General features: G+C 34.7%; 1 protein-coding gene and 2 pseudogenes across 3 annotated transcripts; 1 reads left to right on the top strand and 2 right to left on the bottom strand.

Moving 5' to 3' along the window:
- Positions 1-4,438: 4,438 nt before the first annotated feature.
- LOC143637505 (signal recognition particle 9 kDa protein-like) lies at positions 4,439-6,310 on the bottom strand. The gene is made up of 5 exons (XM_077104886.1): positions 6,139-6,310; positions 6,003-6,034; positions 5,253-5,319; positions 4,851-4,944; positions 4,439-4,732 (listed from the first exon to the last, which is right to left on the bottom strand). The coding sequence occupies exons 1-5, from the start codon at positions 6,208-6,210 to the stop codon at positions 4,659-4,661; spliced, it is 339 nt and encodes a 112-aa protein (XP_076961001.1). The 5' UTR covers positions 6,211-6,310; the 3' UTR covers positions 4,439-4,658.
- Positions 6,311-7,821: 1,511 nt separating this feature from the next.
- LOC143637491 (pollen allergen Sal k 5.0101 pseudogene) lies at positions 7,822-8,913 on the top strand (annotated as a pseudogene). The gene is made up of 2 exons (XR_013154436.1): positions 7,822-8,572; positions 8,798-8,913. The product of XR_013154436.1 is annotated as a pollen allergen Sal k 5.0101 pseudogene (transcript).
- On the bottom strand, positions 8,751-13,674 carry LOC143637489 (E3 ubiquitin protein ligase DRIP2-like; annotated as a pseudogene). Its single transcript, XR_013154435.1, has 8 exons — positions 13,661-13,674; positions 13,413-13,556; positions 12,352-12,451; positions 11,782-12,108; positions 10,554-10,975; positions 9,757-9,804; positions 9,205-9,277; positions 8,751-9,112 (listed from the first exon to the last, which is right to left on the bottom strand). The product of XR_013154435.1 is annotated as an E3 ubiquitin protein ligase DRIP2-like (transcript).
- Between the last annotated feature and the right edge of the window lie 1,839 nt (positions 13,675-15,513).

The following is a 15,513-nucleotide window of genomic DNA, read 5'->3' as shown; positions in this document are numbered from 1 at the left end:
TTCGGACGAAAACGGGTAAATTTACACGACTACGCAAAAAACCGGGGGGGGGGGACCCCAGGCCCTAACTAAGCTTCGCCAGTGCATATTAGACCCTTGATTTATTTCTTAAAAAAATCTACCTAAAATAATCTATTGATTTATATTTAGGAAAATCTGAAAAAATCAAATCACTCATATTTATATTAGTTAAAAGTGTTAAATAATGAATATCTATAATTTGATACACCCCGTGTGATTAAATAATTTCATTTGGAAAGTTGTTGAAATATTAAACACATAGTAAACCATGATTGTTTTCACACTTATATATGTATTAATAAGGAAAAAGATATAATTTAATACTTGATTTTAAGGTTTAAAACTAATAATTATTCGTATGATTAGAGTTTTAGCAAGAAAACAAGAATTGTAGGTTTCCAAAGTTTCAGCTAAAACTAACAATGGTTTTAATATTTAACTAAAATTCTTTTAATTTTAAAAATATTAAATAAAGTGCTTTTAATGAAAATGTTAAAACTTTGCACATTAAACAAAATATAGTCAACACAAATATGAATAACGAAAAAATAAACAACTAAGGTATCTTAGTTATGAAAAAAAATACATAATGAAAAGTTTTAAATAGTTAGTAAATCGTGATTTTAGTTTTCCATATAAACAAAGAATTCGAATTTTTAGGAGGTATTGCAAATGAGTTGACCAGATCCAAAACAATGTTTGTTGAATTTATGTTTTTGAAAAAAAGCTAAAAAGTGAGAATGGTTGAGGGAGTAACAAATGGCACAAGTAAGTAGTCTTTTATTATAATAGTATATTAGATTATGGTTAACTATTTAAAATATAATTGATAGCTTAATTAGATTGTCTAAATAAAACCAAAAAATACAATATAAATATAAATTCATGTAACACGTAGTTTAAATAAAATTAAAAAAAAAGTATGTACGGCAGTAGGGGGGCTGAACTAAACTATATTCAAATATCAAATTACCTTCTTTTTAGTCATGTTCAACCATGCACTAGCAGTTTGTCGACTAGGATCAAGTCCATCGTCGTTTGAATTACTTAGTCTCACAAAGTAAACAATCAAAGATTCATTGTATCATAATACTTTTAGTCACGTGTATCCATTCATTAAATTGACCGATACATTAATCTATTACATTCACACATTATATGAAATAAGAAATGTTAAATTACAGGAAAGAGGTATAGCTATATATATTTGATGTATAAGTATATTTGAGAGGGAACAGTGACACAACTTGTTGCTGATTTACCTATCTTTTTAATGTAATTGGATTTGTTAAGTATTAATATAATATTAACTTTTATTATGATTATCTTATTATTTTCTTAGAGAAATTGGCTTTTAAGAATCCAAAACTTAGACTAATATGTGGATGACATATTAGTTTTGTCATTATGATGACATTAAACTATTTGTCCATCGACGGATATAAAACTAGTTCTTAATTATTTTAGTAGGTTTTTATCTTGTTTTCGTAAATTAAATTTGGATTGAGTATTTAGGGTTTACTCCGTTTAATTTTTATAAAAAATTCAGTTTAGCTTTAATAGGCATGAATTGTGTCTTTTGTAAATCGATTAAAATGATATGTCATCACTCGAAATAGGGTTGATAAACATCTCATCATTTTCTTATGAGGCCCTGATTTTAAACTCCTATTTTAGCTTATGATATGTTTGGGTTGCCTGGGACATCGTCGTGAAGCCTAAAAGGTTTGGTGGGTTAGGCGTTGGTTGTCTCAAAACGATGAATTTGGCCTTTCTCGCTAAATGGTGGTGGAGTGGGTAAATTATGTGAAATCTTTCCACTAGATGGTCAATTGGCGAAACAATCCATTCGTGGACCTTGGCAAAACATTGCAAAGATCGGTAAAAAATTCGATGATCTCGGGATCGACTTGAAGGGAACGTTTGTCAGACAGGTCTGGACGGGTAACTCGACTCGTTTTTGGCTGGATGTGTGGCTAGGAAAATTCACGTTGAAGGATCTCTTCCTGAAACTCTACAAATTGGTTATCAAGAAAAGTTGTTTGGTTAGTGACTTGGTTTCCTCAAATGCTACTGGGTGTGTGTATGTGGCTTTTAAATGGTCCAAATCCAACTTTTCCCTTGAGGAACTGTCAGATTTAAATGATCTCAATGAGATGGTAGGAATGTTATTATTCAACAAAGGCAAGGAGGATGGGTGGCGCTGGAATAGTGACACTTCTGGCACGTTCACGGTTCATGCTATGAGACGGTTTATGGCAGACGCCATCTACGGCGATGGTGTTCTGATTTGTGAGTGGGAAACTTGGGTGCCGATAAAAATTAATTGTTTTGTTTGGAGGATGCTATAAAACAAGATCCCAGTAGCACCTAATTTAGTTTCTAGAGGATTGTCGTTGACTTCTAGCGACTGTCGGGTTTGAGTTTCGGTGGTTGAATCGGCGAAACACGTCTTCTTGGAATGTCCCCGGGCTAAAGCAATCTGGAGATTAGTCTCAGTTTGGAGCGGCTGGGAGTCTTGACTCTTTCGAGCAACTTTTGACTGTCTCGGAGGAACCGCAGAGAAAAACGGAAAGGCGTTTACTGACTGCAATCATATATTCTTCTTTGTGGTTCATTTGGAAAAAAAGGAACGAAAGGGTGTTTAACACTCGGACATTATCTACCGGCTTCTCAGTTGAAGAAATACAAAGAAGTTTATTCGGGTGGTTCAAACTTAGGTCCAAGTACAATGAAGTTGACTGGTCAATCAGGGCTAATTTTCCTTGTCGTGTCTTAAGGATTGAGTGTCGTTGATGAGATGCTTCAATGGGTTTGTTGGATGGACTCTCCTTTGGGGTGATCTATGCAGCTTCTTGTTGTTTTCTTGTATTGCCTGTTAGGTTTGTTGACTCTATGCAGCTTCTTGTTGCTTTCTTTTAATATACTGTTCAAAAAAAAAGAAAAAAAAAAAACTGTTAATTTGATTAAAAGTACTTTACATTAATGTTTTAGACATCTTTATCATCCCTATTTTGATTTTTAATACTATTACTGAAACACGCTAGAGAAGAGGGAACAAAACGCGGTTTGGTTGAAATTAGGGTGACAAGTGTATTTAATCAACTCAGAAGATAAATAATTAAATACAAGACAAATTATTTGGGTTTTGAATTACTTTTTATCGTTAATTTTAATATATAATAAAATTACAATAGCTAATTTAAGGTGTTATCGAAGTATACATGCTAGTGTTCTTCACTAAGTTTAGGGCTCTGAAAATCCTGCTTGTTTAAAACACGAAAAATTAGATTATGTAATTTTATATATTTTTTTAAATAATTTAAATTAATAGGTGTGTTATAGATATAAAATAGTTAAACTAGTCGTATACAGTATACATGTTTAATATTAATGAGTTGTGGTATTCTATTTATTTATTCTTATATGCTTTTTTTTTAATTGTGATGAAATCGGGCTGGAAAAAGAAGTAAAAGTTGGGCTTTAATGCATAGTTAAAGGCTTCTTGGGCTTGTGCACAAGAGGAAGACAGTGGGCTTGGATCTCAATTACTGGATGAGCCCGGGAGGCAGGAGCTGTGAATCAGTGAGAACTAGAGGTGAGTAAACCGGGTTTTTCAGAAACCGGAACCGGGGAGAAACCAGTTCCCGGTTTGGTCAACAAAAGCCAAGAACCGGGTCGGGTAGGAACCGGTTCCAGTATGGTTGGGTTTTAGACTGGTTTTGCCAGGTTTTATCAAGTTTTGGTCAGGTCAGGTTCGGGTTTTGACCGGCTAGAGGTGGAAACCGGTTCCGGCGGGTCTTGGTCGGTTGTGGGAAGAAACTCAAACATGGTTCATACCTGAAGATCGGGTAGAACCGGTTCGGTCCTGGGTCGTTTACACCGGTCGGGTCCGTAACCTGGTTCAATGCCCAGCTCTTCAACACTTCCTTGAGTAAGGTTGAGAAGGGTTGTTTGCTTTAGATCACATATTCAGATGATTCATCACTCTCACCGCTTACCTCTAGCTACCTAGATTTTAGATTGTACAAACCTGCAACTCATCGCTGCATGTGAGCTTCTGGATTCATTCGTTCGGGTCAATGGTCGTTTACAGTCTTAGGGATTGGTACCTAATAACAAATTTTTGAGTTTGTAGATGTTCTTGTAATTTGGTTTTAGTTTGATGATTTCAGTTCGAGTTCTTGATTAATAAAATCGTTTCTCAGAATTGTCAAAAAAATCCAAAGAATCAACGGCTTTTATGCTATAGAATGTATGCTAGTTAGTCTTTTGACTATGTTGTACCCTAATATTGAAATTTAACTAGTGTTTAATTGTATATATGTTTGTTTAATCACAAGTTATACTTTTATATCATGTTTATGCTATGAATTTGTAACCAGTAACCATATCTTTTGTAAATCATTTCGGGTTAAAGTTTAACATGATGCAAAGTCTCCCCTTAAAAGTTTATAAATTCTAACCATACGAAATGTGTCTTATGTCCAATGCAAAGCATAAAAGTAGAAACATAAAGTATTGCCAAGATTCTACCCCAAAAGATCTACCAATTCATACAACTTAAAAAAGGTTAATATTTGTAAATTTAGCATTAAAAAGGGGTCAAGAATACCAATAACAATATGGCTTGAGAGTTATTGCTTCCTTCCTCTTCCTCTTTTCGGAGGCTGTGCTGCTTGTTCTTTCCCAGTGACTTCTGTTATATCAGCTGCACAAAAAAAACAAACAATTATTCACAGTTTTTTTTATTAATAAACTAATGTGTTGATTATGATTACGGAAACACAATTAGGTAAAATGCAATGGAGAAAGTATAAAAAGAATACTTTCGGGACCGCGAGCCATGAGGGTAAAGAATATGTTGTTAAGCTTCTCCATCTTTTTAGCATCTTGTGCCTGATCGGTTTTGAACTTCAGACACTACAATAAGTTTATCCACAACAGTAGAACGATTAGGATTGTGTTTTTTCTCTAATGATCAAACAGGCAGAAAAAAAAATGAGATTTTAAACACAAAAAATCAAAAGAAATGAGTTGCACAGGTTTAAAGTCGCCCAAAGTGATATTGCATACTGAATAGAATATTGTTGGAATAGTACAATGTTTGAAGCCAAATTCGACACTCGACAGACTACTTATTGTAATGAAATATAATTTGGGACAAAACTTAACCAAATGCAGAATAAAATACTATTTTTAGTTCAATCCGCCTTGTTTAGAAGGTTCACCTGACCAATAAAAACAGAGGAAAGAATGCTAATGTTGTCATTAAAGTAGTTAATAGTTTGCAAAAAACTAACATAGAGTGTAAAGATTATTATTAAAATAAAAAAAGGTGAGGCTATTTTGAATATGAACCATAATTATCCCCATCTAATACATGTGATTTCATCTACAGTAGCTAGCTGTATATCGTGTTAGGAACTTAAATCCCTTAATTTGAACACAAACTTCAAAACAAAAAAAGGTCACCCTACTCTACCCGACCCCAAATGAACACAAGTATACGAACAAACAACTACAATTTGAGCTGCATTTTCCTTTAAAATTCCAATCTTCATACAACTTAGTTTCAATCCACAATATTAAACGTATCTTATGAGCACGTACATAAAGTTTTCATGTCTAAAAGATAGATGTTACATTTTTGTCAGAAAAAAAAATGTCATATTCGTGATATGCAATTTTAATGCCAATCTTGCAAAGCAAGAAAGAGAAGGAGTGATTTTCGTCGATGACTATAGAGGTAGAACACACCTTAAAATATAGATCAACACGTGACACCACATGAGTTAACAGCCTTTTGGCACATTGGTTTAAACAGATGCGCGGGGAAGAAAACGGAACAGGGAAATAAAGGTAGTTCAGGGTCATGTTTTGAGGTTTGTTAAAGAACCTACGGGATGCGTATATTATGACAGAGAGGTTTATATGTAAAACAGATGAGTAAAATATGCAGTTCCTAGTAAAAATAAAGCTTATAATGTCTGTATTTCATCACATATCGAGTCTGTATAGAAATAATAAAAATATTCAACAAGGTTATGATTTAGATCGAAAATAATAATAATAATAATAATAATAATGAGATGAAGAGAATTGAAGTGTGTGTACGTTTTGAGGGCTAGTGCGGAACAACTGAACGGATCGTTCGACGAAATCATCCCACGATACAATGTACACCATTCTTTCTTCCGATCGTTCGAATAACCTTACGGACGGACGGACTAATCGAGAATCGGAGGCGATGATCCAAGTAGAGCTGACAAGAATTTGGAGAATATTATTTATTTATTATCGAGGGTTTTATTTAAGGGGAAGTGAAATTTAAGTTCCGGGTTTTATCACAGTGAGTCTCGGACAATGGGTTGACTTATGCTATGTAGTGTTGTTTAATGAAATTAGGAAGTAAGAAACTATGGTTCAATTGACACAATGGGTTGGCTTATGATCTGATATTGACACAATTGTGATAATGAAATTAGGAAGTAAGAAACTATGGTTCTGTTGATTTGATATAATGATTACACAGTGTATTATTATACACTAAAGCAGATCACATAGCATAAAAGAGGGGGTGGGAAAATAAGATTACCGTTGGATAAGAAGATGCGATTACTTATTCATCATGTTCCTTATTTCCTTCAACAATCGTCTGCTTCATTAAATTATGAGATTCTTCACTTTGTTGGGTTGTTATTACTGGGCTAATTTGGACACGGGTCCAGCTCATAGCAAGGAACTAGGTCGTAAACTAGTTAAAATTACAAAACTACATTAAATTAAATACAATATTTGCACTTCTTAGGTCCAGCTCAAAGGCAACAAAGAAATTACAATATTTGGACTCTGGTCCAGCTCATACCAACAAAGAAGTTACAAGTTATAGTTTAGAAAGGAAAAGCGAGAAACACCTCAATCCAACCATGACAAGTTGCAAATTTTAGCCCTATTTTTATATCCAATTATAGGTTGAAAGTTTGATCTCATCCGCCATCTTCAAAGAGGGACACACATATTTTCTAAAAGCTAACGTATTCCTTGCTTTTCAAATTAACTAAATTAGCGAGCAAATTAAAGCATAGCTAAGCTTGGACTCTGTTTAGGTTCCGACTTATAACTAATCAGAAGGTAGTTTCCAAGATCTAAGCAAATTTCAAAAAGCTACACTCAAAAGAAAATATGATCAATCGATTCAATCTCCTTCTTGCTCATAACAAAAGATACAGTTATGAATCATCAATCATACGTCAAATAAAACAATTCATTATTAACAAAACTTAATGACATACTTGACTATCATGAATCAATATAAGACGTGTTGCCATCAAGAAGCTACATTCAAAACAAAATATGATCAACCTCCTCCTTGCTCGGTAGAAAATACTTTATAATAACGAAATCTAGTTATGAATCATACGTCAAATAAAACAATTCACATTTAGCAGAACTTAATGACATACTTGACTATCATGAATATAAGACGCGTTAAATATTCACTTATCGTACGCCAATATTAAATGCACGAATACATAATGTATTAAAATTTTATACCAACATATTGTATAAATACATGTAGCTTCAATATAAACCATTGGTGACAAAAAAACTAACCACCATTCCCGCCAATTCCTCTAATCCTCTTACTCCCCATCAAAACACATTAATCTCCATTTAACACCTCCTCCCATCACCACTTCTTAATTGATAATCCTATCCACCTTCTACCTCCGTTTCAGGATTAACTTCCAATAATAATATATCTGTCCCCCACCAAAATTATATATTATATAAAAAATGGCGAATTACGCCGCATTGGCCCTCTTCTGCACAATCCTCTCAATCGTCGGCCCCGCCACTTGCCGCGCCACCACCGCCACCTCCACCAACACCACCGCCCCATCCCCATCCCCATCCCCCACCCCATCCAGCGGCGACGAAACATTCGTCGTCAAAGGCAAAGTCTATTGCGACCCGTGCCGCATACAATTCCCTACCAAAATCTCCTACCCCGTCCCAAACACGAAAGTCACCCTCCGTTGCCGCAAACGTGAGTCTGGATCCGAGACCTGCAAACAAGAGGGGTTGAGCGACTCCAACGGGATGTACAGCATTACTGTTTCCGGAGACCATGAGGAGGAGATTTGTGATGTGCGGCTCACCGAGAGCTCGGATAAAAAGTGCCCCGAGGTGATGGATGATGAGAGCATTGCTCGGGTTTCGTTGACGGATAAGAATGGGGTGCGAGGGAAGAGTCGTGTGGCGAATCTTATCGGGTTTATGGTTAAGGAGATCGATCCGCGCTGCAAGGAGATACTTGCTGAGATTGGGATTATTGGAATATAAAAAGGAATGTAAATTGTAATTGTAATTAACTGTATTGTGAATTGATTTGAAAGTTTGTTGTTTGTATAGTGGATTTATTATATGCCTTTTTGAAGAAGTTTGTTCCTTTATACGCGGGTAGGCATATTAATGACACGATTAAAAACGGGTTGACTCGTTTATGGCACGCATAGCAGGTTTAACTGATAGTGTTATTTAACTTGTTACTTTTGATTGCGTCAAACATGTCTTTTCGTGTAATCTACTTGTTAACAAATATGTGTATGTGTTAATAGGTGTGAACAAATAACCGAATTAACTGAATCAAACAATTAACCGATGGTTCAGTTAACCTAAACAATTACACTTGATCCCTCCATTTAGTCACCAATTTGAACATATTACCGCGAGATAAAACTTGACTCACAAAATACAGCTTGAACAACAGATCCAAATAGAAATTGAACAACAAAATTCACTTAAAAGTTATAACCAAATATCAACTTATAATCTCATAAACTAAAAACAACACAGCCAAAATCATTAGCCCTTTTCCCTCAATGTATCATCGCGATTCACAAACTCACTGGACCACAGCTAGAGCAGGAGCCTTCTTGGCATATGATATTTCCATGACAAATTCATGTGCAGATGAACCAACATTTGCGGTTATTGTGTCCGGGTGAGCCTGCAGCCATTGATCCATTAGATTACGCAGCTGCAGCGTGGGACCCACCGGCTGAACCATGCATCTCAGTTCAACCTTGAAATAACAAAACAAACAAAAACACATTTGTTTATATCTTTGGTTCCTTCACATGATATAAAGAGGGCCCACAAACCCGAGTAATTTACCTCGTTTTCGCTTGGAAGTTGTAGTTTGTTCATCACCAATTTTTGGATTATTGAAATTGGTACATTTCCATCACTGTAACAATATTATTAGAATAGTGTTTAGTAAAGTGCTAAATATGATTATAGTAAGTTAGTAACTATATTATTAGAATAGTTTTTGATAAAGTGATTCATGAAGTATTTATGCATTTGAATACACTGTTTGACTTATTTTAGCCTTTTCTTAATTAGCTAAATAACTCTTTACATGTTTCGCTTGTCAGAAGTCAAACATAACCCAAATTAATCTGTTTTATTATATTGGTCAACTATTTGTCGTTTAAATTCTTGATGGCGTCAACTACATACAGAAATACATGTTTAAATCAGAAACCAACTTCTTAAGCACCCAAATCATTTAACTTTTATTAGTTTTTTGTTAAGCATCCATTTTTCTTAAAGTTAGACAAACAACAGGATAACAAACCAGTATCAGACGAATAACTTATTCATATAATTAATGCATATATGATATAATATGTATATATGCATGTATGTGTAGAGATAACTCACTTTAATTTAACATAGCGTCCCTCAATCTGGCGCAAGGGTTCACCTTCCCTGAAAAACATTTAAAGAAAATCAGCAATATGCAATTACAAACTAGCATTTATTATTCACTCAAATCTATTTTAAAAGGATTCCAAGAATCTAGATGTGGCAAAATGGGTGTGTGTCAGCTCAGCCTGGTTGAGTAACAGGTCAAAAGAGTCATTTTTCCAGTAATAATCTAACTTTTTTAATAGAAAGATTTATGACCCGTTTGACCAGTTTTCACTCGTTTGACCTTTTCAAATATTAACATGTCAAAAGGGTCATTTTTGGTATCTTTGACCTTGACACAAAACATGTTTTCATTTTTTTTCCTAACAAATAGTGTCTCAAATATTATTACAAAAATCATATTTTTCCGGCAATAATTCAAATTCTTAAATAAAATGGTTTAGAAGGTTTTATGCATTAACTTTTTCAATGTGTTCAACCCATTTATCCCGTTTTCACTAAGTAGGGACGAAATTAGCAAGTTCAAATATTAACGGGTCAAAAAGAGTAGTTTTTGTGGTAGTGTTGACTTTGACTCAAAACACTTTTTTATTAATAACTACCATGTCAAATATTATTATAAAAATCATATTTTTCCAGTAATAATCTAACTTGTTAAATATGATGATTTTAGACAGTTTTATGCAATAAAAAACAAGTTTCTCAACATGTTCAACCCATTTGGCCCATTTCATTAGGGCACACATTGACCCGTTTATATATTAACGGGTCAAAATTGCCACTTGTAAGAAAAACAAAGTCCTCACTGTTCTACAAATGGCACCAGCTGGAACCAAATAGGATATGTTCTTTTCTCCCGGGCACCATTACTGCCGCCAGCAACCACCACCGTTTGAGCGGCAGCAACACCCGAATCCTCTAAATCGCCATCTTTCTTTTTGCGTTTTCTTCTTAACTTTTTAGGTTTTAACGAATCAGTAGCATCATCGACCTCATGTCTATCATCTGGAATTTTAGATCTCTGTAACGCGTCTTTTCCTTTCAATTTGGACCCGTTTTTATCAACTTTTAACGTGTATGACGGTTCTGATTTAATAATAGGTCCTTGAGAAGCATGTTTTGATAATTTACTCCTGTTTGCTGCTTCCACTAGATCGTTCAATGGTTTCCAGTCAACTTTTTTGTCCCATGGTTGACCATTTTCTTTTTCTTCATCAGTTGAAGAATTCTGCATGTTTGTTATTATCTTTCATTAAATTTATTAATTAAGCACAAGATGGTGATTAATAGTTTTTGTAAGCATAGTAAAACACTAATTATTTATCAAACTGAAAAAAATATATATATTCATATATGTGGTGAGGGGTCCAACCAAACGAAGCCAGTATTGACATTATAAAAAAGTACCCATTTTTACTCGAACCCATCCATTTGACCCTTTAACTGATGTATAATTTATGCGTTATAACTTATATCTAACAAGTCAAATGGGTCAAGATTTTCCCATAGTGTGTTTCAGGTATTACAATCTCCTATATCATTTATGGATAAAGATTAGATAACCGTTTCATTAGAATAAATTTGTAACTAAAGCACTCGTTTTGACAGAAAAATCATTTGATCCTTTTACAATTGTTTAAAAGATGAAAATTTTATGGGTTATATTAAATCTCTAACAAGTCAAAACGGGGTCAACATATTCTCTACTGTATTTTAATAATTACAACCTCCTATACATATATGAAAAAAGATTAGATAATTGTTTTGTAACTAAAGCCCCCATTTTCATCCAAACCCATTGGACACATTTAAAAACCCGGGGTATACTTTATCTCTATTAGTCAAACGGGTCAAGATTCTCTCTACTATATTTCAATGATTATAATCTCCTATACCATGTATGTAAAAATTTTAGATAACTGTTTCATTAGTATGGTTTTGTAACTAAAGCACTATTTTTTACCCAACCCCATTTGACATGTTACACTACCCGCCAGTTTTACCACGTCTAGACAGAATTATTGGTCTTTTTACCTGCTTCGAGTTGCATTTGATCCTATTTGAAGTCTCAGGTGAGCTGGAACTTTCTTGGCAATCATCCATGGAATCATCCTCTTTCTTGGCCCGCTTCTCAACAGAGAAACTTGGCCCGCGAGATTTCTTCCTTGAGTTGAATTTTGACCGTTTTCCGGACAATGGGGTTTGTGTTGACACTCTTGGAGTGTTGACCACAAGTGATGAAAGTGATCTCTCTTTTCGCCTTGATGGTAGTGTAACTGAAGCCACTACTTCAGGGGCCTTCACTCTTCTCCGTTGTATGAGAATATTTTAGCCCTCACATCTTGCAAATTATGGTCCGCCCTGTTTAACACAAAATAAAAAAAATAAATAAGAATGAACATTAAAGACAAATGCTTTATGCTTCATTCATGTTTAATGTATTACGTAAAAGTTTTTATAGTTTTTTATAAAAACCCTCAAATTATCAACTACTTTGGTTTAAAGTAATCTGTACAGGTTCAATGTCAACATGATGATGTGGCAAATGATGTGCTCGTGTTTGGCCACGTTATCTCGATATTAGAGAGAGGGGGGAGGGGAGACCTTAATTTCTCCAAAGGTACACATCCAAGATCAATCTTGCATATTGGACAGCATTCAAGTTCTTCATCTGAAATTTTCTTACGGATACATTTCCTGCAGACTGGATTATGTCCAAGAGGCAAAAGTAAATAACAAATCATAAAATCAGATAGGAGATAAGAATCCAAACATGAATGTTACTATCATAAGTGAAACAGCAATAACATGCAACCTAATTGCCCATTTTAAACCCTTTACCTAAATTTAAATGTCCTCACACGCAAACAATAAGAAGGCATCATGCACTCATCTCTGTTTTCCAACAAAAATAAACGAAAACAACACCGACCTCTATCTTTAATCACATTTGCTTGTATAATTCAAAGTTTCAAATTCAAAACAAAAATTAAACAATACAAGGATCTTTTACTAGCTAATACAATTTCGAACAGTCAAAACTAAAAAGGGTATATTCTAAAATTGGGGGTCAATTCAAAATCATGCATCTTTCTTCACATATGCTTGTACAATTTCTTCAGCCTCTGACTTCAAAACACTCATAAAACACGATAGTAAATACAAATCTCCCAACAACATTCACAAAAAAACTTATGATGATCAGACCAATAAAGCAGGAAACTTGATCATTTAGCATCAATCAGTCAGCAATCTTTAATTTACAAAATCTCTAAAGCCTATCTAACCCTACTGATACTATAATTTTGGAATCATGTCTGAAATCCAAAATACCAATTGAACAAATTACACATCAAAGCTATACAAGTTCACAAAGTTCAACTCTAAAAGTAGCGATTGATTATAATGAAGAAAGATTAAATATAAGACATAATTACTCATACACAAAACAAAAACTTATGATAATCAGACCGCTAAAGCAAGAAACTTGATCAATTACCATCGATCATTCAGCAACCTTAAGTTTACATTACCCCCAACTAACCCTACCGAGATAGGGAATCATGATAAATTATACAATAAAACTACAAAATAACACAAAATCCACCTCTAAAGTAGTAGCTGATAACAATGAAAGATGAAAAATATAACATATAACTACTCACATGTATGCAGACATTCAGGGATAGTAGTAGCATCTTTAAACAACTTATTACAAATAGGACATGTCATGCATGCCGCCAGCTCATCTCTCCGTACTTCCACCACCAAATTACTCGACATCTTCAACCTAGCATTTCGTCGAACACCTGGCGTGCATATTCAAAACCAAACCCAAAACCCCACGTACGAAGTGCATGTTAACAACAATCTTTGGGGAAACACATGTACCTCACGTATGTCAACAAATTACCTGCAATTAGAACAGCTGAAGCAACTGAAACTGACTTAGATTAACGCGGTAAAGATGAAATAGACGTACAGACGATTATGGGTGTGTAAAGCGACGTAGGTTCGATCTGAGGATATGGGTATGGAGATTGTGAGATTGAGAAGATGGGTGTGTGTTATATGGGAAGATGTGACGTGGGTCAGTGGTGGATTTGGATAAAGATGGTTGCTAGATCATCTGCCTGCAAATCGAAATCGAGAGGTTTAGTGAGAGAAAGTAGAGAGAGAAAGAGAGAAGCGACGAAGAGACTTGGCGAAATAGCATGGACCGGACGGTTCTTTTTAATTATCATATAATTTTATTTTATTTTAGTTAAATTTATTTTATGTCCCTCTTGAAGTTGTATGGGGCTTTGACTCTTTCAGAGTGTTCTTGGTTCGTAGTTTAAGGTTTTAGTTGGTGAAAAACTCTTATATAGAATACGTTTTCGATTGAAATAATTTGATTCCGAAGTAAGTTGGCTTCGTTGCTTGGAGGAGGGTTCTTGGACGGTTACCGACATTTGATGCATTGGCAAAAAAGAAACATACCGTTTAGTGACACTTTGTTTGATATGTGTTGAGGCGGAGGAAACGATTGAACACGTGTTTGTTTCATGTGGCTTGGCTCAAACGATGTGGGCGTTAGTCTCTCAATGGTGCAAGATGCATGATCTATTTAATTTTTGCTTCCGGAACCTTTTGGAGTTGCATAAGTATTCCTCATATTGGAAGGAAAAGTCTAGAGTGTTTCACGCTATATGTTTGGTTTCAGTTTGGTGTTTGTGGAAGAAGAGAAACAAGTTGGTTCACTGTGGAAGCCCGATTCATGTCACAAGTTTAATGGAGGATATTAAAGTGTTAAGTTTCCTTTGGGAAAAAGGATAGATCACGGAGACTCGGGTGTACTTGGGAAGATTGGCGTAGGTTTCGGTTATAGCGAGTGGTTGTGATTGACAGGTTTTGGGGGTTCTGTACATTTTTGGAGCAGCATTTTGTTGGTTTTATTTTTATTTTGTTGGCGGTCTTTGTTTATTTTTATTGGTTTATTGGTGGGTTTAGCTTCTTAATAGCGTTTTTTTTCTAATAACATTCAATTTGGTGGTCGTTAAATTTTTTTTTAAGAAATAATGATTTATTCAAAATAAAAGAAAAGAAAGAAAAATATACCCTCTAAACCTAATCCCAAACTAATGCCCTGGCCATAGACGTGAGAGGTGTATGGGAGACTAGGAGAGATCTTAATGGTAATCTGTCCAGCATTTGTTGTTAAAGATGTTGACATGGACCAAGTCAGTGGCGGAGCCACTCTATAACCACCGGGTTCAGCTGAACCCGGTCCTTTTTCGTTTTATATATAACCTATGGTGTTGAACTAACGAGCGAACTCATTCTTTTTCAGCGAGCGAACCCATTATCGTTTTAAAAATGTATAATCGAACCCATTTATTATAAAAAGTTTAGTTAATAAACAAATAAAAGCATCGGCCAATCGACTCGGCAATCGATCAACTTTTTTCTTCGTCATTCGCCTCAAGGTTCTTCTTCAATGAAGCATGTGAAGTCGGATTTGCATAATCATTTTGGTGACGATTATATAAATTATGCTTGTATTTGTTGTATTGAGAATGAGTTTTTTTTTCAAAGTCGCGATTGAAGATATTTTTCAAAACATGAAAACACGTAAGTAAAAATTATAATATGCAATATCTTTATATTTAATGACTTTGTATTTATTGAATGCTAACGATATATTTTTGTTATGATAGTGATATTGCATTTTATTTATTTTATCGAATGATCAACCCAACCTGACCCGACCCAACCCGACCCATT

This window comes from Bidens hawaiensis, unplaced genomic scaffold, assembly GCF_021521415.1.
Source record: "Bidens hawaiensis isolate Kalapana, Puna unplaced genomic scaffold, B.hawaiensis_p1.1 tig00008321_1, whole genome shotgun sequence".
NCBI lineage: Eukaryota > Viridiplantae > Streptophyta > Magnoliopsida > Asterales > Asteraceae > Bidens > Bidens hawaiensis.
Note: the sequence above shows the minus strand (reverse complement) of the source record. Positions and strands in the feature narration are given on the sequence as shown.

Coding starts and splice junctions, on each gene's coding strand:
- LOC143637505 (XM_077104886.1), bottom strand. CDS start 6,210: ATGGTGTACATTGTATCGTGGGATGATTTCGTCGAACGATCCGTTCAG. Junction 5,320..6,002: donor ATGAAATACAGACATTATAA/GCTTTATTTTTA, acceptor ACTCTATGTTAG/TTTTTTGCAAACTATTAACT. Junction 4,945..5,252: donor CCTCTGTTTTTATTGGTCAG/GTGAACCTTCTA, acceptor AACTTATTGTAG/TGTCTGAAGTTCAAAACCGA.